General features: G+C 34.1%; 1 protein-coding gene across 1 annotated transcript in view; it reads left to right on the top strand.

Moving 5' to 3' along the window:
* Window positions 1–26,699, top strand: part of LOC306853686 (protein diaphanous homolog 1-like) — a 113,721-nt gene that overhangs the window by 6,603 nt on the left and 80,419 nt on the right. Inside the window, exons 2-12 of the mRNA XM_079391276.1 lie at window positions 13,672–13,698; window positions 15,404–15,565; window positions 16,035–16,136; window positions 17,105–17,235; window positions 17,312–17,395; window positions 18,348–18,417; window positions 18,504–18,643; window positions 19,844–19,949; window positions 20,044–20,154; window positions 20,600–20,718; window positions 21,630–21,746. Coding sequence (XP_079247402.1) covers window positions 13,672–13,698; window positions 15,404–15,565; window positions 16,035–16,136; window positions 17,105–17,235; window positions 17,312–17,395; window positions 18,348–18,417; window positions 18,504–18,643; window positions 19,844–19,949; window positions 20,044–20,154; window positions 20,600–20,718; window positions 21,630–21,746 — 1,169 coding nt within the window. The remainder of the gene's footprint in view (window positions 1–13,671; window positions 13,699–15,403; window positions 15,566–16,034; window positions 16,137–17,104; window positions 17,236–17,311; window positions 17,396–18,347; window positions 18,418–18,503; window positions 18,644–19,843; window positions 19,950–20,043; window positions 20,155–20,599; window positions 20,719–21,629; window positions 21,747–26,699) is intronic.

Raw genomic sequence — 26,699 nt, 5'->3', positions numbered from 1 at the left:
TGGAACATGATTTTTACTTAATATCCTAATGATTTTGGGCATAAAAAAAAAAATCAATAATTTTGACCCATACAATGTATTGTTAGCTATTGCTACAAATATACCCATGCTACCTAAGTTATGACTGGTTTTGTGCTCCAGGGTCACATTTAAGAATTCAAAAGTTTGGGGTCAGTAAGACTTTAATACCTTTATTCAGTAAGGATGCATTAAATTGGTTAAAAGTGACAGTAAACATTAATAATGCTACAAAAGATTTTGATTTCAAATAAATGCTGTTCTTTTGAACTTTCTATTCATCAAAGAATTCTGAAAAATAAAATGTATGACTGTTTCCACAAATATCAAGCAGCACAACTGTTTTCTACATTGATAATAATCAGAAATGTTCTTGAGCAGCAAATCAGCATATTATAATGATTTCTGAAGGATCATGTGACACTGAAGACTGCAGTAATGATGTTGAAAATTCAGCTTTAATCACAGGAGTGAATTACATTTTACAATAATATTCAAATAGTAAACAGCAATTTGAAATTGAGAGGGGGGGGGTCACAATATTACTGTTTTTACTGTATTTTTGATCAAATGAATGCAACCTTGGTGAGCAGATGAGACTTCATTAAAACATTTCAAAAGCTTGCTGACCTTGAGTACTTTGAGTATTGTGATTATTTTAATGCACTTTTACCAAAAACAATAGGGTTTTAAAGGTTGATTTATTGTGCTAAACTGTTTTTGCCAAGGTAACGTTTCTTATTTCTGGTTAGTTTAAGCTTAAATATTAACCCCCGGTTTCACAAACAAGGCTTAAACCTAGTCCTGGGGGCCGTTTCAAAAAACAAGTTTACCAAATAAGCCGGGTTTATTTCAGTTAGTCTGACTTATTGTCACTTGATTTGATTCAAAATAAGTCAGTCTAACTGAAATAAGCCTGGCTTATTTGGTAAACTTGTTTTTTGAAACTAAAATGTAAGTCTGAGCTGTTTCAACTGAAAGACACTTGCACTGACTGATCTTAAAACATATCAGTGCCTTTGTTTTGTCTTTAGATGCACACGTTTACAAAAATGGCTTAAATGTCCTAATTGAACAATGGCCTAATCCTGGCTTAGTCTAAGCCCTGTCTGTGAAACCGGGCCTAAAATAGTAAGTAAATTTAAAACTTAAAACAAAAAAACAAAACAAATATGCAAAAATTAAAATGAAAACTCAAAATATAAAAATACAAGTATTACAGTAACTGTGGAAAATGTCTTATTTTTTTTTTTATATTGATTTTAAATATTTTGAACCCTTTGTCACCATTTAGCAAACGTATACTATGCAAGAGCTTATATATATTTTATAATATATCATTTTGTGAGGCTAAAACAAGTTTTTTTTATGTATGTCAGCTGTAGCTACAAATAGTAAATAACTACAAATATAGAAATGATATTATGCACTAATGCATCCAGTTTCTCTCATCTTGGTGGTGGTCATGTTTTGTTCCAGAACGTTCCACTGAGGAATATCGACTCACTGAGCAGTAGGTTTGTGTGTAAACACCTCACTAATGCAACATGAGTCTCTTGCGGGGTTTTTGTCCCTCAGGTCAGTGTCTCTGGCAGGTGTAGCTGAGTTTGGCCTCTCAGGACAGACCGAAGCTCACAGCATTCACTTCTGCAGCTTACAGAGGTGCTAACGCTGATGTTTGAGACGGGTCTCGCGTGTATTTGAAAGGTCAGGTGGAAAACTGCATCACATTGCATGCACCGGTGCACACAGCTATCAGACATGACAGAACTCAAACCATGTGCCAAACTAATGCTTCACCTGCCAACGTTTAAAATTGTTTATATTATTGCAACTATATTGTTTTTATGTAAAAATGCTGTTCAAAAATCTAGGATCAGTAAATTAAATTTTTTATTTTTTGAAAGAACACTCCAAAGACTGCTTTTATTTTATCAGAAAAATACAGATAAAAACAATAATATTGTGAAATATATATTTTTTTATTTAAAATAACTTTTCTATCTGAATATATATTAAAATGTAATTTATTCCTGTGATTCAAAGCTGAATTTTCAGCATCATTGTACCAGTCTTCAGTGTCACATGATCCTTCAGAAATCATTCTAATATGATGATTTGGTGCTCAAGAAACATTTATAATTGTTATCAATGTTGAAAACAGTCATGCTGCTTCATGTTGTTGTGGAAACCATGATACATTTTTTTCCAGGATTTTTTTTGTGATGAATAGAATGTTTAAAAGAACAGCATTTATTTGAAATATAAATCTCTTGTAATTTTTAAATGTCTATACATTTTATCAATTAAATTTCCTTATTGCTGAATAAAAATAATTAATTTATCTAAAAATAAAATCTTACTGACCCCAAACGTTTGAAAAATAGTATAGCCTATGTTTATGTATTTTACTAAAAATAAAACACAATATATTATCTATATAATTATATAATATTTGTAATATCTAAAAAAAATGTTTATATATTTTTATTTACTCTCTTACTCTTGTTTGTCACTTGCTAAATGTTCTTTTTTTTTTAGCATCTCTTTTTTTGTGTCTGGGATGTGAAAGGTTAACTTTGAGTATTTCCAGTTTACTTTAATGCTGACAGACAGCATAGTCACTCTGGCTGATGCTGAAGATAAGAAACGCTCAAATAGACTCAATTCAACACAAAGCAGTCACATGGACTGACAGAAGCAACCAAAGCCTGTCTGTCCAGGTGATGGAGGAGATACATTTTGAGGGTGTTTTCTTAAGGAATCTGAGTGTTGAACAATAATCCTGTATCCCTTTATCCGACAGCGAAGCTCTGACGTCCAGGAAAACATGACTGCTGATTCAGAGCTACCGCCCGCGTCTGCTTATGAGCGTTTACCTCACATGCCAGAGCACAAGAAGAGAAAGAACACTTATTCTTAGAAGAATAAGTGTTTGTAGCTCCTTAAAATCAGATCACATTCTCAGACGTCACGTGATGTAATTGAGATGCAGTCTGGGAAACGCCTCTGAACCCCTCCGCTCGTAAAACAACAAAGCATTTCACAGAAGCGTGTGCTTTAGGAGCGCAGGGCCTCTACGTTCACTTTATGATGGAAAGAAACTACTTTTAGTCATTATTAGTGCTGTTTGCCAAGGCAAGGTGTTGCTCGTGTTTAGTTAGTTGACAGGAAGTGCAGCTGAGGTGACTGAGCCACGCGATATTGAGAGAGATTCAGGGGAAACGGAAGTATAGAAATGAACTGAAAGTAAATGTTGAAGAAAATGTGAAATTTGTAGAAATGTAAGGGAGAGAGAATATAAACTAGTGTTTTGTTGGTGACTTTCTTCTCTTGATAACTTTGTAGAGGATACATCAATCAAGCAAAACTGTATTTTTTTAAAATGTCTGTGAAAGAGGTCTCTTCTCCTCACTGAGCCTGCATTAATTGATAAAAAAAATATGAGAAATAGGAATATTGTTAAATATAATTGCATTATTTTAATGTATTTTGAAATGTAATTTATTCCTCTGATGCAAAGTTGAATTTTTCAGCATCATTACTCCAGTCTTCAGAGTCACATGAAACATGTATTATTATTATTGTTATTATTATAAATGTTGAAAATGTAATGCATATTTAATTTTTCAGGATACTTTGAATAAAATGTTTAAAAGAACATTTGTTTGAATTAGAATCATTCATAACATAAATGTCTGCTGTCACTTTTGGTCAATTTAATGCATCCTTGCTGAATAAAAGTATTCATTTTTTGTTTTGGAGGATGGACGAATGGATTGAGAGATGGATGGATGGATGGACGGATGGATGGATAGATAGATAGATAGATAGATAGATAGATAGATAGATAGATAGATAGATAGATAGATAGATAGATAGATAGATAGATTGAGAGGTAGATGGATAAATGGTTAGATAAGTGGATGGATAAATTGAGAGATGGATGGATAAGCAGATATATGGATGGATGGATGGATGGATGGATGGATGGATGGATGGATGGGTAGATATATAGATGGATGAATGAATGGATGGATAAGCAGATATATGGATGGATGGGTAGATATATAGATGGATGGATGGATGGATAGATGGATAAATGGTTAGATAAGTGGATGGATAGATTGATTGAGAGATGGATGGATAGATGGACGGACGGATGGATGGATGGATGGATGGATAAGCAGATATATGGATGGATGGGTAGATATATAGATGGATGGATGGATAGATGGATAAATGGTTAGATAAGTGGATGGATAGATTGATTGAGAGATGGATGGATAGATGGATGGATGGATGGATAAGCAGATATATGGATGGATGGATGGGTAGATATATAGATGGATGGATGGATGGATGGATGGGTAGATATGTAGATAGATGGATGGATGGGTGGGTGGGTGGGTAGATGGAGGATAGAAAGATAGATAGATGAGGATAGAAGGATAGATAGATGGAGGATAGAAGGATAGATAGACGGATGATAAGTAGATGTATAGATGGATGGATGGATGGATGGATGGATTGATTGAGAGATGGATAGATAGATAGACAGACCAAGTGCTAGTTGCTGTATGTCTCTGTTTCTTGGTTGTTTATGGTGAAGTTCAGAGTTGCGGCAGGCTGTTCGTCTGCTGACTCACATTCGCGTGTGTTTGATGATGTTTGTTTGTGTGTTGTCTTAGAGATGCGGTGTTTGCACAGTTTCAGGACGTAACTGTTATAACGACAGGAAGTCTTTACCCTATCGCTCTTACTCCTGTTGTGTTATGTCATAAAGGAGTTTAGGCTTTGCAGATTTAAACAAATGCAGATCTATAAAACCGTGAAGCTGCAGCATTCGCTGAGTTTCAGACTTGTGATTGGATGATGAGAAACCAACAGAAATGGCTTCATCCAATCACGGGCTGTTCTACCTCACCGACAGACAGTTTTGCATATAAACTGAAATGATGTAATGTATTGTAGTGGGTTTTGAATGAGCACCTGTGCAACTGAATCATTAAGAAAGTGCTTTTGTCCATAAAGGCAAATGAGTTCAATGTAATTGAGTCTGACAGTACTGATACAGTGTGTGATTGTGGAAAAATATAATAGACATGTCTTAAATTAGCATTATGCAAGGAAATTCATTTAGCAAGCAAAAGACTGTTTTATAATTGTACAAACGTTCAGCTTGTGCTTAATGTGTGTCTTTGCTGTCAATTTTTTTAATTTTTTTTAAATCAGTGAATATCAAATATGTTCATCAGGCTTTTGAATAGCGTTTATTTGTTCAGCTCTCAATGGCATTGCATAATGCTTTGATCATCAAACTAAGCATTTAAGTATTGAAAAAAAAATAGCGAATGTAGACATTTTATTGGATATATGGAGTGATGACATATTTATATAATTGTATGCAAATATCTGCTATACTGTTATAAAGAACTCATTGATTTACATTACAAGCTTCAGAATTTCATCTCATTTTTTGTTCATACATATCAGCTCTCCTCTAAATTGCATATTTGTGCTTAGTTTGTGTCTCTGAATAATATTGAGGTTTGGTTCTCCATATTCTCTCTATATCAGACTACATGAGCCATAAAAGCTTGATGTCTTAAATATGATGCTCAATAAAGACATGCATGCAATGCGTCTAAAGCAGGGGTGTCAAACTCAGTTCCTGGAGGGCCGCAAGCCCTGCAGAGTTTAGTTCCAACCCTACTCCAACACACAAACCGTGTAGTTTTCAATTGAGCCTGAAGGACTTGCTTAGCTGGATCAGGTGTGTTTAATTAGGGTTGGAGCTAAACTCTGCAGGGCTGTGGCCTTCCAGGAATTGAGGTTGACACTCCTGGTCTAAAGGTAAACTTTTCCATTTAAAAAATTAGATATAGTATGCTGTTATGTCATATGTGACCCTGGACCACAAAACCAGTCATAAGTAGCACATGTATATTTGTAGCAATAGCCAAAAATACATTGTATGGGTCAAAATTATTGATTTTTCTTTTATGCCAAAAATCATTAGGATATTAAGTAAATCATGTTCCATGAAGATATTTAGTGAATTTCCTACCATAAATATATTAAAACTGAATTTTTGATTAGTAAAATGCATTGCTAAGGACTTCATTTGGACAACTTTAAAGGCAATTTTCTCAATATTTAAATGTTTTTGCACCCTCAGATTCCAGATATTCAAATAGTTGTATCTCAGCCAAATATTGTTATATCCTAACAAACCATACATCAATGGAAAGCTTATTTATTCAGCTTTCAAAATTGACTTGTGACTGGTTTTGTGAAAAATCATGACCAGTTCAAAACTCATAAATGGTCCAGATCAGTGATCCTCAATCTTTTTTTACTTCAAATGGGCCCCTCATTGTCCACAACAACATTTGATTCAAGGGCAGGATTACAGATCAGGTTAGGAGACAGAAAATATCTTTAACCTGCTAGAAAATCAGTAAAATTCTGTGGGATGAGCACGCTAACATTGGTCTACGAGGTGTGTGTTTGTGTGTCTCTCTCTGCCTGGTCAGTGGAATGTGCTCCGTTCAGGCTGAATGGATTAAATCAGGCTGCCAAACTTGCCGTGTGTGTGTGAATGGTATTTAAATAGGTTGTGAGTCACTGGATTAGATTCTGTGGTTCAGACGCAGGTGCACAGATACATGTTTGTGTGTATACGTGTGTGTGTGCTGTTTTATTCTGTGGGTGTGCTGAGGTGTGTTTGGCTCAGTAATTGGTCAATCATGCAGTTTGATAATGATATTTCTGTTAAGTTCCTAATGACACACATCTATGAAGTGGCAACATGTGGTATGTTTATGCGTGTTTGTGGCAGTTTCATATGTGTGAGTGTGTTTCTTGTTTATTGCTTAAATCTTTAAAGGTTACAAAATTGGCTCCAGAATTAGCTAATTAAGACACAATATTTTTTATGAATCTTAAATTAATCTGCAGTTATCATTGGTTATGTATATAGCTATTACAAAATATTTGCACTTCTCTATGGCAGCAGTGAAATTCCCTTTGACCTGCAATCTCTCATTAACAGACAGATTAATCTGTCTAATCCCTCTCTCACACGTACACACACTGTCAGGTGTATTTAGGTGGAGTGTGTGAACGTCTGTGATTCAGTCCGGCGGTTGTTTGGCTGTTTGGTGTGTCTGAAGGGTTTCATTTGTGTTTGACTTCCTGAATGTAAATCAAACTCTGATTAATGGAGCCAAGTGTGACCTTTGTGTTGGTCACACACACACACACACACTGTTTGAATGGCTTTCTCTGTGAGTTTTAACCCACAGATTTTCTGTATTGATGATATACACAGGCTTGCAAACACATGCAGAATATTAAGTGTTTGTGTGTGTCAGTGCTGGTGAAGCTACTTTGAAACTGTGTTTTAATAAAATACAAGCTTGGCTGCATGATCAATAAAAAAAAAAAAAAAAATCCCAAAATGGCGTAGTGCAAATTTGGGTGACTTTAACGTGTAGTTGGGAACACAACATGCACCAATAGTCTTCCCAAACTAAAAAAAGTGAAGTGCTTATCAGCAAAAGAGAAGCTTAAAGGGCTCCTTGCAGTTTTCATCAGTATTAGAGAAATGTAAGAAATGAAGGCATAAATAGTATTTTAATTTTACATTTGTACTGTAAAATAAAATAGAGTATTTTTCTTAATTTTTACAGTGAAATTACAATTACAAGTTTTTTTTTATTTTTTTTTTACAATTTTATTGTATGTAGTAGTAGTAGTAGTAGTAGTCATAATGATAATAATAATAATAATAATAATAATCACTACTAGTTATTATTTATTTTTTAGGTAATATTAAATAAATATTAAATGATAATAAATACATTTATAATCATACAAGTTTGCAACAACATGATGAAAGATGATAGAATTAAAACTTTTGGGTGTACTGTTCCTTTAAGAGACTGTTTTATATCATTGTAAGAGTTGAATGGAAAACAGTGACGAACAGCAAAATGTAACAAACTGCAATAATCAGTGAAATGACAAACACTGTTGAATCAATGAGTCTGTTTTTTTGAACCATTACAAAAATGAAGCGTCTGAATAAGCCGTTTAAGGCAAACCATCCCAACAAATTGATTTGTTGACTTTTAAATTGGATTCTGTGTTAGATTATGTCTGAGATATTGTCACACTACTCCCAGAAACGGTTAGTTTAACTCAAGTGTGGTGTGAACAACACTTTTCAGCTGTGAATGTGAACAAACACAGGGTTTGTGTGCGCTTCTGTGACACTGTGCAACGTCTGATGCACTGAAAGCATAATATTTCTGTCCTTCTGTCCCCAACTGTCATTCAAATGTGTGCAAACACGCTCTCACACACACACACACACATTTGATCATGTGTCAGTTTGCTTTTGCAGAAGCGCAAGGAACGCCCTGAGTCTGAATGTTGTGGAAGAAAAAAGACAAGTTTAAAAGTTGGATTTTTGTTTTGTGGTCTTGTAATATGGATTGGGATTGTTTGAGTTAAAGGGATCACTTTGTTTTCATTGCTAGTCATTACCACAAGTTTTTCCCCACACACTCATGACTGTATGTCCCTGTTGGTCATTATGTGGTCATTTTTCAATTATACGCCTCTGACATCACTTCCTTTTCCTGTCACTGGCAACAGAGGGAATTTTGTCTTCTTTTCAATCTTATCAAACTAATCAAACTCACGTTCTCCTTTTTATTTTTAGCCTGGCTGAATCAAGATTATTATAGTTAACTAAAACAAAAACCATAGAAGATGTAATTAATGAACATAAACTGGGAGGAAAAACAAAGAAATCTAGCCATTTAAAAATAAAATCCCAAATAACTAATAAAATAACACAACAGAATTATAGGAAAAAAAACAAACCTAAAATTAAAATGGATAATATTAAATAAATGTACATCCCCTTTTCTTAAAAAATGCAACTATAAAGTAACTATACAATTATGTCTAAAAATCTTAAAAGAAAGTCAGTACTAAAAAATATTTGAAAATGTTACTTATTTGATTTGTCATTTTATTCCAACTCCTCTCTCTATGTATATGTATGTGTGTATGTATGTATACATATATGTGTGTATATATACAGTCAGGTCCATAAATATTGGGACATCGACACAATTCTACCATTTTTGGCTCTATACACCACCACAATGGATTTCAAATGAAACGAACAAGATGTGCTTTAACTGCAGACTGTCAACTTTAATTTATTTACATCCAAATCAGGTGAACGGTGTAGGAATTACAACAGTTTGCATATGTGCCTCCCACTTGTTAAGGGACGTGCTCAGGGATGTGCAGCCTACATGTTTCATTGTTGAATTCATCGCATTTGTTGTCCTGGTAACCTCATTAACCGCCTCCCAAACGGGGTTGCTGGGTTCTGGTGGGCATCTCGGGGTGACAGGAAGTGTTGTTTGTTTGGATTTGAAGGAATCTGTTTGTGCTATTGTCTAAATGAAAGGTCTTGAATGAGATCCTGTCATCTGAAGCTCCTAGCCGAGGGTCAAGTCCATTGTCAGTGTATGTAGCAGGTGCTTATTCACGCGTGTAACTGTTCCTCTGCGTCCAGCCAAGCGTTATCACAGAAAGCACGTTACTATGAGCGGAGGAAGCAGACTAATTTAGCTTAAAGGACTTCCTGTTGACATGTCGAGTCACTCAAACTGTTAGGCTACTGTACAGTTATTCTGAAGTGTTCTTTTATTAGGGCCCGAGCACTGATGGTGTGAGGACCCTATTGGAATTGCTCCGTTTCTTATTAGTGTTGTGTTTCTTGTCATCATTCTCTGCAATGCGTCTAACTGACTGACTGCTGGATGATGGTGAACTGTAAGGATTCATTTGATGTGTCAAGGTCATTTCTACACACACACACAAAATTATATAAATAAATACATTGTGTGTGTGTGTATATGTGTATGCATATGTGTGTGTGTGTATATATGTTTTTGCATTAAAAATAAGATCATTATGAATATCTGTTTCTCTTTGCTTTGTGACATTTTTTTCTTGACAATTAAATGCATTTCTCCCTGAAATTTCATTGTTGTAGTAGTATTTGTGTTTTACACTAACAACAATATTAATATCATAAATACACTACAGTCCAAAGGTTTGGGGCTCAGTGGGAGGTTCTTATTTTATATTTTTACTTTTTTTTTTTTTTTTTTATAAGAATTATTTATATTATTTTTATTTTTTAGGAAATGAATGCTTTTATTCATCAAAGGCCACATTAAATTGATCAAAAGTGATAGTAAATACATGTATAATGTTTCAAAAGATTTCTATTTCAAATAAATAAAAAAAGTTATTTTAAACTTTCTGTTCATCATAGGATCCTAAAAATATAAAAGTATCATGGTTTCAAAAAAAAATTAAGCAGCACAACCGCAAATCGGCATATTTGGATCATGTGATGCGGAAGACTGAAGAAATGATGCTGAAAATTCAGCTTTGATCACAGGAATAAATTACATTTATACAAAATATTTTGCAAAATAAAAGTTATTTTAAATTGTAATATTTCACAATATGTCTTATTTTTGTATGTATTTTTGATCAAGTAAATGCAGCCTTGGTGAGCATGGGAGAAATCTTACTGACACCAAATTCATTTTCTTAATGCAATTAAATGTTTGTTTGTTTGATTTGTACTGCAGTGTAGAGAAACATGGGCATGATTTTGTTACATTCACTGTATTTTTGAATTTATATTAAGATCAGTAACATCAGACTAGGACTGTTATATTCATGGACAAATTAAACTTTCTGACCTATTAAATTATATTATCCTGCTCTTTTGTTCCCTATATAGACTGAAACAATGCTCCGCGTGTGTGTGTGTGTGTGTGTGTGTTACTACAGCTTTTGCATGTGTGTTTTTCTTTTGTGACACTTCCTGTGAGCACTTTGTGCAGGAAGTGGCTTGTCACATTTTAACGGGCGTGTCTGGTGGGGCCTGAATTATGACATCATTTCAACACACACACACATTCCCCAAGCTTCAGTCGGCAAACCGAAATGGACATTTATCTCCATGGAAACCAAGCAGACAGAAATTATACACACACACACAAGAATGCTCATATCTGTGCCTATTTTTAGTAGGGAATGGGAAATTCAGGTGCTTTCAGACACACACACACTTGTATATCCTGTATAAATTTGCATGTGTGTGTAAATGGGTGACTTGTTTTAAGATGACACTGAAGAATGTTCTGGGGCCATAAAAGTGTGTCTAAAGACTTTTAAAACGGTGGAAAGAATTCTATTCTATTGCAGATTTTTTTTTATCAGTTCTTGATATTTTGTATCATGCAGTTCCATGTTCTCACAGTGTGTGTGTGTGTTTATTTTGAGTGTGTGGGTGTGTCTTGGTGATTTTGTGGGTGTTGCTGTAAAGAATTAACTTTTTGAGTTTGAGTGTGTTTCTGAGTAATCGAGAGAATCGATCATATTTTTAAAGCATGTGTCATAGTTTGAACACACACACACACACACACACACACGCACAAAGACACAGAGTTGTATCTGAGAGCAGGAGGAAGGCGGTTGAGTGAGTTTTGGGATGATGATGGTCATTCCACACATCCTGGAGTTTGTGACAGTTGACTGCGGGTGAAGTCAGTGGACAGATGGTGTTCTGTTTATTATTGTACATGTTACTTTTATTATTTTAAATTTTTATTTATTTAATTTTTTTTATTTATTTAATAAGATTTTTTATGTATTTGTATCAAATATTTTATTTTATTTTATTTTGTCATTTTATTTATATATATTTATATCCATTAAAAATAAAAGGTACAACGGGGCTAAAGGCGCCTTTGATATTAGTTTCCTCTAAACTACTAGATGGCCCAAAAACGTGTCGTAGCACTTTCTAAAACATTCGCTTTTCAAGATGCACATGTTTATTTGTCTGATATTTGATGCGATCGCGCGCAGCAGCGCAAAGTTAATTCTGTGCTTACTAATATTTTATGTTTATTAAAATTTAGGTTTAAGTAGCAAATGAAAATCGCTCAAATTAATGCATATATTTTGAGACAAAGGTCTTCTTAACTATTTTCAGTTTTGTTTAAGGTAATTAAAACAACAGATTTTAAATAATGAAAGAATATGTAAAAGTATGGTATTTGGGGTAAAAAGCACCCCTGCTGTTGGAGCTAAAGGCACATGGTAATTAACATGATAATTAATAGATGGCTGACTTTTCTGTTTGTTGACATGACATGGTTAGATTCAGATGGTAAATCTTCTATTATGTTGGGTGTCCATTTTAGAGATAATCACCATGTTTAGAATGAAACCGTCATATTTAAAAACAAGATATTAATCATATGATATAATAAAATATAATTTGTTGTTACTATGCTATAAATCTATATTCAATTATTATGAGATCTCCTTCAATGCTTTCAGAATCTTTACTTTTTAAAATGATTTTGTTTCTGTATTTTAAAATATATTTTTTAATGTTAACATATGACAGTATATTTATTGAACAAATTATTTTATTTTTCAAAATAAGCAGAAAATAGTTCAAACTTTGCTAAAGTGATTGTTTTGAACATGTATTAACTTAGACATTATTAAAAAAACATATTTTTAGCTGAAGTATTTGTATCAATACTGTGTGCCTTTCACCTCTTGCTGGCTCCCCTGGCCACCTCATACATTTATAAGCTTTTTAAACAAAATACTTGTATGATTTATTTTCACACAAAATCTGTTGTACCATTAATGTTCAATTTCTGCAATTATGCATTTTAGGTGCAGGGAATAGCACGTTTTTTCTTAAGGTGTGCCTTTAGCCCCGTTGTACCCTATATCTGTAGTACATGCATAATAAAATAACTGCAGATTAAACCGAAATAATCTATTAAAGGAATAAAGTTAAGTGGTATTTCAACTGATAGTTTGATATTTCTTTTTCTCTCTGTGGCGATATGAGTGTTTCATGTATACATGTGTTATCCGCATTTCTGTGGCACAGGTCATGTGATCCCTGCTGGTTTTGTGAGGTCAAAGGTCATGTGTCTTATCACATTCCATGTTCTCGCTCACAGATTCTCAAGTAATATCTGGAGAATCTGCATTGTTTTGATTGGTCACTGTAGAAATGCCTGTTTATAAGCAGGTGACTGTTGATTTCCTGGGAAGAGGAAGTGATGCGCTGATGTTTATTTGCTGAGCTGATCTGCCCTCATGTGGCAGGATTATGCTTGTGCAATATTGATATTTTTTTTCCCTCCAAGTCAGTGTAATCTCCATTTAACAGCAGCAGCTTCTAGATTTTAGAAAATGTGAAATGAAAATGTCTTTGGTTAATTTATTTATTTTTTGTCTCAAATTCAATAATATAGAAATTCTATTGCATTAATATAGTTTTGAAATAGATTCTGAGTAGTTTATGGCCCAGTATGCCTTTCCTTTTATTTTCTATTTCTTTTTCCACCCTTTCCGTCTGTCTCTGTCTCTGTCTCTGTCTCTCTCTCTCTCTCTCTCTCTCTCTGTCTCTGTCTCTCTCTTTCTCTCTCTGTCTCTGTGTGTTTTGTTGTCTTTCTCTGTATTTAGTGTTGATTTTTCTCTTTGCTGCTCCCTGTACAGACTCTCAAACGGCTGATTCCTGATGAGGTAGGTGTAGACGCGTGTGTTCTGTGTTTTAACAGTCTTCTCCGTGTCTCTGTCACTCCTCTGGTATCATCACCGGCCAGTGTCCCCATGACCTTTAACCCTTCACCTCGCACCATGTGTCTGTAGCACACACTTTGCCTCGCATCCGCCGTCACCTGTCGGATCACGGCTGACCTCAGATCAGTGTTTGTGTGTCTCAGAAACTGATCTGACGTCAGCGTTCAGTGACTCTCACACGCACTCACTCCTGTCACAGCCAGAGGAAGCGTGTGACGTCACTCATGCATGGATCACGCTCACATGTGTCATGGGTCAAATTGAAACTTTGCCAAATTGCATCTTGCTAAATGTCTATTGTTGTATATTTGTGTCCAGCAGAATCATGTAATGAGGACAGTCTACACAAAAGATTCATATAATAAGAGAGCAGCTGCTAAGAATATAATTAAACTGCATGTATAATGCTTCAAGAATATTGCTTTAAATGTTTTTCTTCCATTTTTTTTTTTTTACTTTTCCAATATAGACCCAGTCAGACAAATATAAATTAAAATAATATCAGGATTTATTAACTTATTTTATTTACTTACTCTCTAACTTTTTGTTGCTAATTTTTACTAATTTACAATTTTTTTGCCAATTTTCTTTGACATTTTTACTTTACTTGCTTGCTTGCTTATTATTGTGTTATTTATTTATTTTATTTATTTTTTAAGTAAAAACAAATTCTTTGTCCAGATTCAAATGTATTTGGTTATTTGGATCAACAATATTTTGCGGAACTGTTCATCTGAGTTTTTCTTTTAAATAAATATGAATATTTTATGGTAAATATTTTTGAATCCATTAACAACTTCTTTAAAAATATATTTTAATATGAATAAAAAAAATCATATTTAATCAATGCAAATCAATCAAAACAAAATGCCAATCAATCAAAATGTTATGGTCATCCAAACAATTTGTAAATCAAGACGTTTTTTTGAAAAGGATGATAGGTAGGTAGATACATAGACAGATTTGGCTTTTCTACCATACATTTTTTTTTCAAGATTCTGTGATACTTTGTATACTTTTTATATATAAAAAAAACAAAAAAAACAGGCAAAATAGTATAGATTTAGGCTTTCAGCCATTATGATCAGCTATAATAAAGATATTTAAGATTATTGACGAGATGTTCAATATCAGTTTCTGTTGTTTTGTATTGAATGTGATGGAGGATGTGTGTGTAAGTATCTCAGATGTTTCTGCTGCTTTACTCTTGTCTCGACTTGAAAAGGTTCCTCAGAGGAGCCGCATTACAGGACTGTTCTGGAATGTCCTTAAATGCCTTTTGTTCTTGTTGATTGACAGACTTGATAAGCTAAAAATATAAAGAAAATTAAAATTGCTGGGAACAATAAACTGATATCATCTCAGAGCATGTTCTGTCAATTAAACGGTTTCTGTATTCCGAATGAAATACTAGCATACTATTTACTGCACAGTGTGCACTGCAAATGGAAGATTTGCATTCTGGGATTTAGTGAGTTCTTGTTATATTCTACGTCTTTGTCAAAGCATGCTAAAAACTCATAAACTGTGCTTGTAGGATGTTAGTATGCCATTCTGAACATGCAGTGACTTAGACACAGAGTGTAAAATCCTCCTGTGTTTTTGCTGTGTTCTGAGCATTGACCTATGACCTTTGGCCCTGTGTCAGCTGGAGCGCTTCACCAGCATGCGGACGAAGAAGGAGAAGGATAAGTCAGGCACGATTGGAAACAGACACTCGTCAGCCGCCCAGTATGAAGTGCCGTCCCAGAGTGCTTCGCTGAACGAGCTGTCGGACGAGTCTGTGCTGGAGCTGTTTGAGCAGATGCTGGTGAGTGTGTGTGTGTGTGTGTGTGTGTGTATGTGAGCGAGAGAGAGAGAGAGCTTAACCTGTCAATCTCCATAAACCTCATTTTCAAATTCAAATTCTAATGTGAATAAAAAAAAAAACGTTAAATAATTTCATGCTAAAAGTAAATTAATTTAAAAATATTAATTATAAATTCATAATTTATGATTAACACTAATTTTGTGTGATATTTAAAAAATATTAAAAAAACATAACTAATAGTATTAAAACCAATATATTATATTTCATATAAATATGTATTTTATGATGTTTTTTTATTATTAATAATTAAATGTTTTTTTTATTAAATTCATTTTCATGATAAACACCCTTTTTGTTTGGATGTATTAATTTATTTAAAATAAAATAACAAATTAAATGTTAAAATGAATTAAAAGCAATATTTTCCTTTGTTATTTTTCTTTACAAAATCTTTTCTCTCTGTCTGTAGGTGGATATGAATCTGAATGAGGAGAAGCAGCAGCCGCTGAGGCGTAAGGATATCACCATCAAGAGAGAGATGGTGTCTCAGTACCTGCACACCTCCACTGCTGTAAGAGCACACAACATCTGTCTCTGTCTGTCAAAGTTTAGTTTGAGTTGACTGAATCAACACATCTGCTGTAAACACACACATTGCTAAATCTCACAGACGTTCTGTCTGAATCTGAATCCATGTCTCAGAGGTGCTGAACGTGATCAGGTGCTCTTCCTGTGGCGGTTTCATGCTCTTCTTGTCACACTCACAGGATGTGGTTCAGATTTCTCTACAGATGTCAGAGAGGACACTGCTGCTCTGGATCAGAATCTGCTTTCTTAGGGCTGCCACAGGACTAGTTTTAGTGACTTATGACTTATCTTTTCGCCTGTGCGATATTGACCCAGTCAGACAACACTGATAAAATAAGGACACATTTATGTATTTATTTTAAACTTTACTTTTAGTTTCGTTTGATTTAGAAATACGAAATTCAGTATAAATGTGTGTGTGTTCGAACAGTAGTGTCTAAATTGTCCTTATTTTGAAATGGGAATAGTGTTAATACTTTTATTCAAAGTGACAGTAAAATCATCAAAGAAATGCTGTTCTTTTGAACTTTCAATCCTGAAAGTTTGTACAAAAATCTGAAGCAGCACAACTGTTTTCCACACTTATAATAATCAGAAATGTTTCTTGAGCAGCAAATCAGAATATCAGAATGATTTCTGAAGGATTATGTGACACTGAAGAGTAATGATGCTGAAAATTCAGCTTTGCATTTTATTTTTGATTAAATAAATGCAGACTTTTGTGAGCAGAAGAGACTTCTTTTAATAGCGTTATGAATAGCATAAAAGCATTCAATCTCGCTTGTTTTTCTGGGGGGACAAAAAGCTAAAACGGATGAAAACTTCTGCTTAATGCATGCCATGTAAAGGTTTAATCAGCAGCATTGATGTGCAGTTTGAGGCTTTGTCTCATCAGTACAGGCGCGTGACCTGATCATCCTGTAAACTCCTTTGACCCTCTGTGTGTTTTAGGGGAAGAGTCAGAAGGAGAGCTCCAAGTCAGCGCTGATATACATCCAGGAGCTGAAGACCGATCTGAGAGACACACAGTTACTGGGCTGCCTGGAGTCACTGCGTGTGTCATTAAACAACAACCCCGTCAGGTACACACACACTTACAGTGAAGTGTTTCTGTGTGTCTGATATCAGCTGATCATTGTGTACCGTTATGTGTTTCAGTTGGGTCCAGACGTTTGGAGCTGAGGGTTTGGCTTTGCTTCTGACGTTCCTCAAGAAACTTCAAGACGAGAGAGAAGACCCTTTGTATGACACAAATACAGTCGCACACGCGTTCATTTTCCACACGTATCTTATATAAGAGTGATTCTGTATTGAGGGAAAGTTTTGACTACTTTTACAAAATATGAAACATTTCATTCACATTTAGAGCTTTAATATAATCTTAAGATGCCATTGTAATTATAGTCATGACTAAAGGGTTCGTTTAGACACGTAACCCTGTAAATCCTGACATATGAAATAATAGTCTGAAATATCGTATTATTTTTAATTGAATGGTTTATTGAACCTTTAGACAAAATATTAAAACAAATCTAAAAAAAAAATGCATGTGTTGTTGAGTATCTTATCTGACACGTCAGGCTTTTATGACTCTTATAGTCTGATATAGTGAGAATATGGAGCAAAAACAGCTCGGTTTTATTCAAAAACACAAACGGAGCAAAAATATGCAATTTAGAGCAGGCGCACATATTTATATGGACAAAAAGTATACAATTCTGATTGTAATAATGTTTATAGCCGATGCTTACATAAAATGATATAAATATCAGTCCTTATCTCTAATAATGTCTTATTATGATGATATTTAAATGCTTAGTTTGATGATCATAACATATAATGCAAGACAATATAATGATGATTGAGAGATGAACAAATAACGTTCTTCAGAAGCCTGATGGTCACGTTTGATACTCACTGATTGTTCTAAAAAAAGATGTTTGGATAATCAAGTAAAGTTGCAACTTCAGCAACAGCAAAGTTTTGATCATGTTGATAAATTAGAGGCTGTATAAATTTGCTCGTTGCATATAATACAGTAGGATTTACAGGGTTAGTATTTTTATACTAATATATTATGTTAATGTAATGGCCAATTAGCATCCAGGATCACAACAATATAATATGCAAATGATTTTAAAATGCACCTCAAGCACACCATGATGTGATTTGTCTCTCTCACTCTGTTTCACAGGAATGCTGGGATTGGTGTAAAATGCCAACATGAGATCATTCGATGTCTCAAAGCGTTCATGAACAACAAGGTCAGAGCAGATCTGAGCTCATACTGTAATATAGACTGTGGGAGGTGTTATTAATGTCTCTCTCTCTGTCTGTCTGTGTCTCTCAGCACGGTCTCAAAGCCATGCTGACGTCAGAAGAAGGAATCCCTCTCCTCGTCCGAGCTATCAATCCAAAAGTCCCGCACATGATGGTGGATGTAGTCAAACTGCTGTCTGCCATCTGTATCCTTGAGCATCCAGGAAACACGTGAGTGTGAAGCTGAAAGCAGAAGCTGTGGTCACATACTCAACAGTGTATTCAAATGGCATTTCAATAGCCACACAAGCACATCAAGTGCCAATTAGACGACCCAAGAACAGAAAGAAATGTTCATCTGAGGAAGTTACAATCGAAACAGTCCCGTGGGACCAATAAACACATTTATGCTGTCACTATTTACTACTATTGATCACTATTTACTTAAAAATGATTTATGTTATTTAAAAATTATTTAATATATGTTATGTTAAATTAAAAATTATATGTTATTTATTATATATTTGTGTGTATATATATATACATAGTTATATATATATATTATATATATATATTATATATATATAGTTATATTTTCTTTTCATTTTAATTGTGGTTAATGTTTTAGTAGTATTTTTGTTTATATAAAAAATATCTCCATTAACATTTTATCATGGTAGGCTTTAGCCGACTGAGATTTTCTCATGAAACGTTGTTTTTTTTTTTTTTTTTTTTTTGTATTTGAAGTAAAGATAAAATAAAGTAAAAGACAAATATTTGATGATAAACATTATGAAAATACTGAGTGAACGGAAATAAATTTAAGTTATATAGAAATGTATAGTAAAGTTAAAAATGACAAAAGCGCACAAAAATGAATATAAATATAAAAATATATAAAAAATGTATAAACAAAGCTTATTCAAAATAGAAATAAATACTATAACATAATTTATGTAACAGCCCTAAGTAGACATTAAGTCATTAAACAATGTAACAAAAAATTGTAATAACAGATTAGCTTGTATAAGTTGTCAATATATATTAGTTTTCATGAACAATGTTAAATGATGTACAAAAAGTAATGTGATTTTGATATTCAGAATGTCAAACCTAATAAACTAATCTTAAAAATAAAAGCAAAAAACATAAAAAAAAAAGTTTCACGATGTTTACTAAAAATCTTCCCACAGCTCTCAAATATCATTCTGACTTGCATTCATTCTTGATTTGCAAAAAATGCCATTAATTGATCACCAAAGATGAGCAATCGTTTCACATGTAAAAAAAAAAACAAACATGAAAAATGAGATTCAAGTTCTAGAGCAGAGTGGGAAGGTTTGAAGATGCTGTGGCTTGCGTTGTGCAAGACTAACCTCAATGGAGTCATGTTAAAAGTCTAAGATGATGGACTGTGTGTGTGTGTTTCAGTCATGAGCGAGTTCTGGAGTGCATCTCAGAGCAGGCTGAAGAGCAGGAGATCGAGAGGTTCCAGCCGCTGCTGTCCGGCATGCATAAAAACTCCATCGCGCTCAAGGTAAAACACTCGCACAGGACACTCCTCAACACAGACTGCTGACCTGATGTCATTTTACTGATATATGTGTGTGTGTGTGTGTGTGTGTGTGCAGGCCGGCTGTATGCAGCTGATCAACGCGCTCATCAGTCGAGTGGAGGAGCTGGACTTCAGGATCCACCTGAGATCAGAGCTCATGAGACTGGGACTCAAAGACCTGCTGAAGGTCCAAACACACAAAACACAGCAAAACTGACATGCAGTTGAATACTACTCCAGCTAAAAATTAATAGCAATATTATCTTTATAAAATATCACAAGGACTTTAAACGATAGGTTTGCATTACTGTAATAACTTTTATATTGTTGCAAAAAAAATGTGCAGAAACTCAACTGAATCAATGAATCGGCTTTGTAGAATAAATCAGATGGCCGGTGTTATTTTAGTATCATTGAGATACTATTATAGTTTTTATTAATATAGTGAAATAGTTTTTATTTTTATAGTTCTCTTTTCATTTTCATTTTAGCTAATGTTTCAGTTATTTTGTCATTTTTATATATATAAAAAAAAAATTATATCACAACTTGTTACTGTCTAACTCATCACTAATTTATATAATGGCAAAATTAATTTCAGTTTCACTTAGATTCTGTGTTTGTGTGTGTAGGAGGTGAGGTCGATAGAGAATGAGGAGCTCAAGGTTCAGCTGCAGGTGTTTGAAGAACAAGCTGATGAAGACTGTGAAGATCTTCGCTCCCGGTTGGACGACGTCCGTCTTGAGATGGAATATCCTTTAATGCTGACTTTAATCTGTCTAAGACACTTTTGAAGAGCTTTGGATTCAGTGCCTGGCTTTGTGGATGTATTATTTACGTTGTAGATTTAATATTTGTATTTGATCTGATTGTAGTTCAGAAACTGGCCACCAGGTGTCTCAAAAGTGCAGAATCATTACAAGCTGAGCTCAATCAGTATTTTACACTCTATAGAGGATCATATCACAAAATCATCTTGCCTTACTCTTTAAAAAAAACCTGTTCTTTTCCCATTTGAAGACATTTCATAAGAGAGGTCATTTACATTGAGGCACAGTATCAAAATAAAATGAACAAAACAGTCTTGTTTTATTGTCAGTGAGGAAATGAAAATCTAAATTATGACTGGTTTTGTGCAAGAAGCCTCAATTAACATTGGAAATGGACTATAAATATACCGAGATGCAGAATAAATAGCCTTTTTTGAATAGATTTTTAAATTTGCAGGTTTTGTCCACCAGGTGGCATCAGAAAGTCTAGGCTGGATCTTGAGTGTTTTTGTCATTTGCAAAAGATGAACAGCAAGAAAACAAATGTAGCCTATTGTTTATTCAAAATATTTATTTGAAAGTTGCATCATTTTAGAATCATCTTAGAAATGATCACAGTAGAGCTGAATGAAATATAATATTCATGTAATATTCACTGCAGGTGTTATTTTTTTATATTTCATATTATTTGTTTTAAAAAATATTTCTAAATGATTTATTTATTTTTAATTAAGTTTTAGATTGTCAAATGATTTTAGTACTTGAGGCTTACTGAGACTTAAGTTAATAATATTTCTAATTTTCATTTAGATTATTTATTTTCATCAAATATTTTATTTTAGCATTGTCTATTAGCGATCTTAGCGATGTTGTTCTTTAACTGTGTTGGCACTGATGTGGCTGAAGTCTTCCAGATCTTGATGAACACAGTGAAGGACTCTAAAGCTGAACCTCTCTTCCTGTCTCTGATGCAGCACCTGCTGCTGGTGCGAAACGACTACATGGCCAGGTACGAGCGCTCTCCTTCACCCTGCAGTGACCTTTAACCCTGTCGTGAAACTTCACAAGACACAATTGAATTTTGAGCCAGCTGATGTGTGCTATATTGATGAAACTGTGGCTGACATGCATATACAAGCGTGAGCTTGAGAGGTTATTTGCCTGTCAATCACTGATGTTACAGCTGTCAACTGCTCTCATCTTATGAAATATGGCAGAAAGTGATCTTATTGTGTGTCAAAACTTTGGACAGGTGAAGGAAGGGAAGAAAATACCTGAATTGAATAAAAAAAAAAAGCGCAACCAGAGAGAACGCACAGGGGTCAGATGCAATACAAAAGTCCAGTGTGCTCCCTATCTGTCTACATAGGCAACATAATAAATGATAGGAGTATAATGAACGCTTTTCTCTCTTAATTAACTATATTAGATGATAATTGTACTGTTCTCAGGGATTGTCTTTGTCTGAAGGATGAATTTACTCAAAGCAAGGCATCTTGGAAGGTTGTGTAATTCTACTCTTTACTGGTTCCAGCAGCCTTTAAGTGGCCAGCGATGAATTGACTTGCTGTAGGTGGGTCTCTAGGTTGTGGAACAGAGCTAATGTCTTTATTTAGGTTAACTGTCGCTGTGGTTATGAGTGTATCTGAGTTAGAGACGAGGAATGATTTTGGTGTCCCGTCTGTACAGACATTATTGGATCTGCTCCCGTTGTGTACGTGATAATTTAAGAGTCACGTCTCATTGCAAATACATTAAATCCCAAACACTGACTGTGTGAACATAGAGCAGGATTTATTTAAAGGGATAGCTCACCCAAAAATAAAAATTCTGTCACAGTGTTATTTATATGCTATTATAGTATTTATTTCGATTTAAGTTTTCTGTTTTTATATTCTCATTTAAAATTTTAAATATGAATTGTATGTGATTTGGTTATTTAAAAATGTCATTTATTATAATTCAGTTTTAGTCATTTTAGTATTTCAATTTCAACTTATTTCAATTAGGTAAAATATCTAATTTTTGTTATTTATTTTTTTTTAAATTTTATTTTAAATTTTTTTTATTTTATAAAGTGAAAATGATTTTCAATAGTTTTAGTTCTGGTTAACAACAACAACCCCCTTGTGTTGCTCCAAACCTGTATGACTGACTACTCTGGAACATAAAAGAAGGAAAAGACTTGTTTCTTATGCAATTACAATGCACGGAAAACTCTTAAGCCTCAAAAGTATGCAAAAGCATTATAAAAATATTTATAATGTACAACCCTGGTTCTATATTACACATCTTCTGAATTCATATGATAGCTTTATGTAAGGAACTGACTAACATTAAGCTGTTATTCAAAGAAAAATTCAGTGCTTTCCTAAGTACTGATGTCCAGTTTGTAAAAGTATTGTTTTGTTTGATTTGAATCTTTACATTGAATCTGTTGATTTGGTTGACAATTCTGCTTCATTTGGTTGTGAATTAGATCATTGAGTTAGTGAAAACCAGATCAGTCCAATCACATCTCACTGGACGTACAGATTTTCAGTAATTATAACCTATATTTTTCCCTGAGTGAGTCATATGCACTGCTGTTCTGATGCTTTTACCTCAGTCTCTATTCAGTATAACAGCATGAAAAAGAGCAACCAGCACAGTCTTTTCAATTTTCCTTTTATGTAACATAAAAGAAAAAAAGTCTTACAGGTTTGGAACAAAATGAGGGTGACTAAATAGAGGCAGAATGATGATTTTTGGCTGAACTGTCCCTTTAAGAGACAAAATCGTAGTTATTCTCATGAGTCAGTTTGAGTTTATGGATAAAGGAAGGAAACGGGAGAGATGGATGCCGTCAGAGAAGAGGAGACGTTTGATTGATGGGCAGCAGGAGGCGGATGCGGTTGCCGACGGCAACCAGCTCTAAATAAGAACCCAGCCACTGTATGACACCACCGCTTCAATTAACTAGCAGACATACACAAGCATGTACACACACACACACACAATGTCGGTGCATTTAAAGGTTTTCTTGGCAGAGAAATTATTGCAGTGGAGAAAAGACATATTTCTTTCAATTTTGTTTCTCTAATCTGCACGTCTAAAGTCACCCACACACACTCTTATTCTCTCTTAAAACAGCCTTTCATACACACACACACATACACACACACAACAGAGAAGAGCTGGTGGGAGTGCGAAAAGACACGGACAGATGGAGAAAGTGTGTGTGTGTGATTGTTTGTAAACGCTTTCAGGATGTCAGACTTGTTGCTTGTTCCTTGTCTGCTCAATGTGATCCGACAGGCAGGAAATTGGAGAGCCTGTTTCTGTCCTGAGCCTGTGTGTGTGTGTGTGTGTGATGTTTGGAATGGAATGCTAGTTTACTGAACACTATATACTGTATACAATTTTTTTTAAGTATGTGGAATAGTATGCAGTATGAAACATTTTTTCAGATAGTACTGTAGTACGTTTTCACTACACTGCAAGTGTAATTCATGAATAAAATAGCTTGCATTTTTAATCTAGCTTCAAGTAGAGCTGCACAAATAATCGTTAGGATTGTGATCTTGATTTGAACACTTATGCAATCTTATTTTCCTAAATGACAACAATTCAGCTATGACTATTAAACTTTTGTTAAACACCTTATGAAAGTAACTTAATGCTTCAAATGCATATTGTATCATTTCATAGTTAGGCCAGTAGGTGGAGACAAATTATATATATAAAAAACAGTTATTGAATCATTTAAAAGATTCATTCAAAAACACTGATTCACCCAGTAAGGAGTGAGTCATTGTATCATTCATTCAAACTGTTTTTAATTGTGATTAATAAATCATAAATAAAAATAGATGTTTTAAATAGACATTATAGACAATAACATTTTATCCGAACCTATAGTAAATAACATTTTTAGTAGTCTATTGAGAAGGGAAACATAATCTCTATATAAAAAAAAATTAATAATAATGATAATAGAGCTGGGCAACGATTAATCGCTTTTGTGTACATGATGTGTACGGTGTGTATTTATGTGTATATATAAATACACACACATGCATGTATATATTTAATACAAATATGTAATGTTTATATATTAAATATATTTAAAATTAATTATATGAATATAAATATATACATGCAAATAAATACATGTAAATATTTTCTGAATATATACTGTGTCTTTTTTTATACATAATAAATATACACAGTACACACACTCATTATGTTCACGGAAACTTTTATTTTGGATCCGATTAATCATTGAACCAGCACTAATTAATAATAATCATAATACATTTTTAAAAATCCAGAATTGTGCAGCTCTGATGATCTCTGATCAAATAATAAGTAAAGCTGATGTTAAAAATCATGGCTAATTTGATCAAATATTTGCTGTAGATTGCTTGGGTTTTTCATGAATGCTGAAAATTCACATATGTGTCCCTGGACCACAAAACCAGTCTTTAGTGTTCGAAAGTGAGATTTATACATCATCTGAAAGCTGAATAAATAAGCTTTTCATTGATATATGGTTTGTTAGGATAGGATAATATTTGGCTGAGATACAACTATTGAAAATCTGTAATCTGAGGGTGCACAAAAAATCTAAATACTGAGAAAATCGCCTTTAAAGCTGTCCAAATGAAGTTCTTAGCAATGCATATTACTAATCAAAAATTAAGTTTTTATATATTTACGGTAATTTGCTAAATATCTTCATGGAACATGATCACTACTTAATATCCTAATGATTTTTAATATCCTAATGATTTTTTGCATAAAAGAAAAATCGATAATTTTGACCCATACAATGTATTTTTGACTATTGCTACAGCGACTTAAGACTGGTTTTGTGGTCCAGGGTCACATATTGTGCACAGTATGCATACCGCACACTGCAGAAACAGAGTACTTTATATTCTAAACTTGTCTAAGCTTGTCAAAAAGTATCACGAAGCATCATAACAGAAGCCTGTTTGACTATAGTCCAGGTCTTAGGATAGTTTTGAGTGAGAAACAGGCCCAAATGTAAGTTATTCACAAGCTTGACTATTTTTGCCGAGTTTGAATGTGGCAGAATGAATGAGATTTGTTTATCACTGAATAAAAACTGTTGTGTGAAATATAGAGCACGAGTCACGCTTAGATATTTTTTTGGAGTACGAGACCTCATGGAGAACATTAAATGATTAATTAATGGTGAAATTTTAGCTGAACTAACCATTTAATTGCAGATTATGAGCGGAGAAGTGAAAAATGTTGTGAACGTGTCTCGTAAGGAGGTAAATGAGTTTTGAGAAAGGAGCAGAGCAACAGAAGTGTGAGATGGAGCGGTTTGCAGGTCTTTCTCTGCTGCCATCAGCAGAATCATTTCATGCGAGTTTCTCTTCAGCGATTAATGTGCTGACACACGGCAGAAAGTGACGACGCCTCCATATAATTATCCTCCAAATATATCCGCAGCTCAAATCCCAGAGCGACCCGTCTGCCCACAAACAAACTCTCGTTTCACCACTTTAATCACTGACGAGAGAGAATTAATTAGGATTATTCTGATTTCTCCAAAAGCCCCTGGTTAAACTCAAACGAGCGGCTGTGCTTTCACACGGACACTAGGGGTCTCTCTCGCTCCACCGAAGAAAAAGGGAGTTTGATGGAGAGGGAGAGAAAAGAGGGCAAATAAAGGGAAAAAGAAACAGCTTGGTGGAAAATGAAGAATGTATCGTTCGTTTCACACCAGGTCAAGATGGCAGATTTCTCACAAATGGACTGTCTGGAAAACCTCTCAAATATCAAACCATCACACACACAAAGCCTATTTTCAGTCTCTCACACACACTCAAAAACACTCTGAAAATATTTAGAAATGAATTTCAAGATTTCCATCCATTTGGATTACACAGAATTTGAACATAAACTAATAAACTTAATGTGATGTGTATTTGTCAGGGTCAGGTTT

Source organism: Barbus barbus, assembly GCF_936440315.1.
Source record: "Barbus barbus genome assembly, chromosome: 33".
Lineage (NCBI taxonomy): Eukaryota > Metazoa > Chordata > Actinopteri > Cypriniformes > Cyprinidae > Barbus > Barbus barbus.
This window is presented reverse-complemented; position numbering and strand designations above follow the sequence as displayed.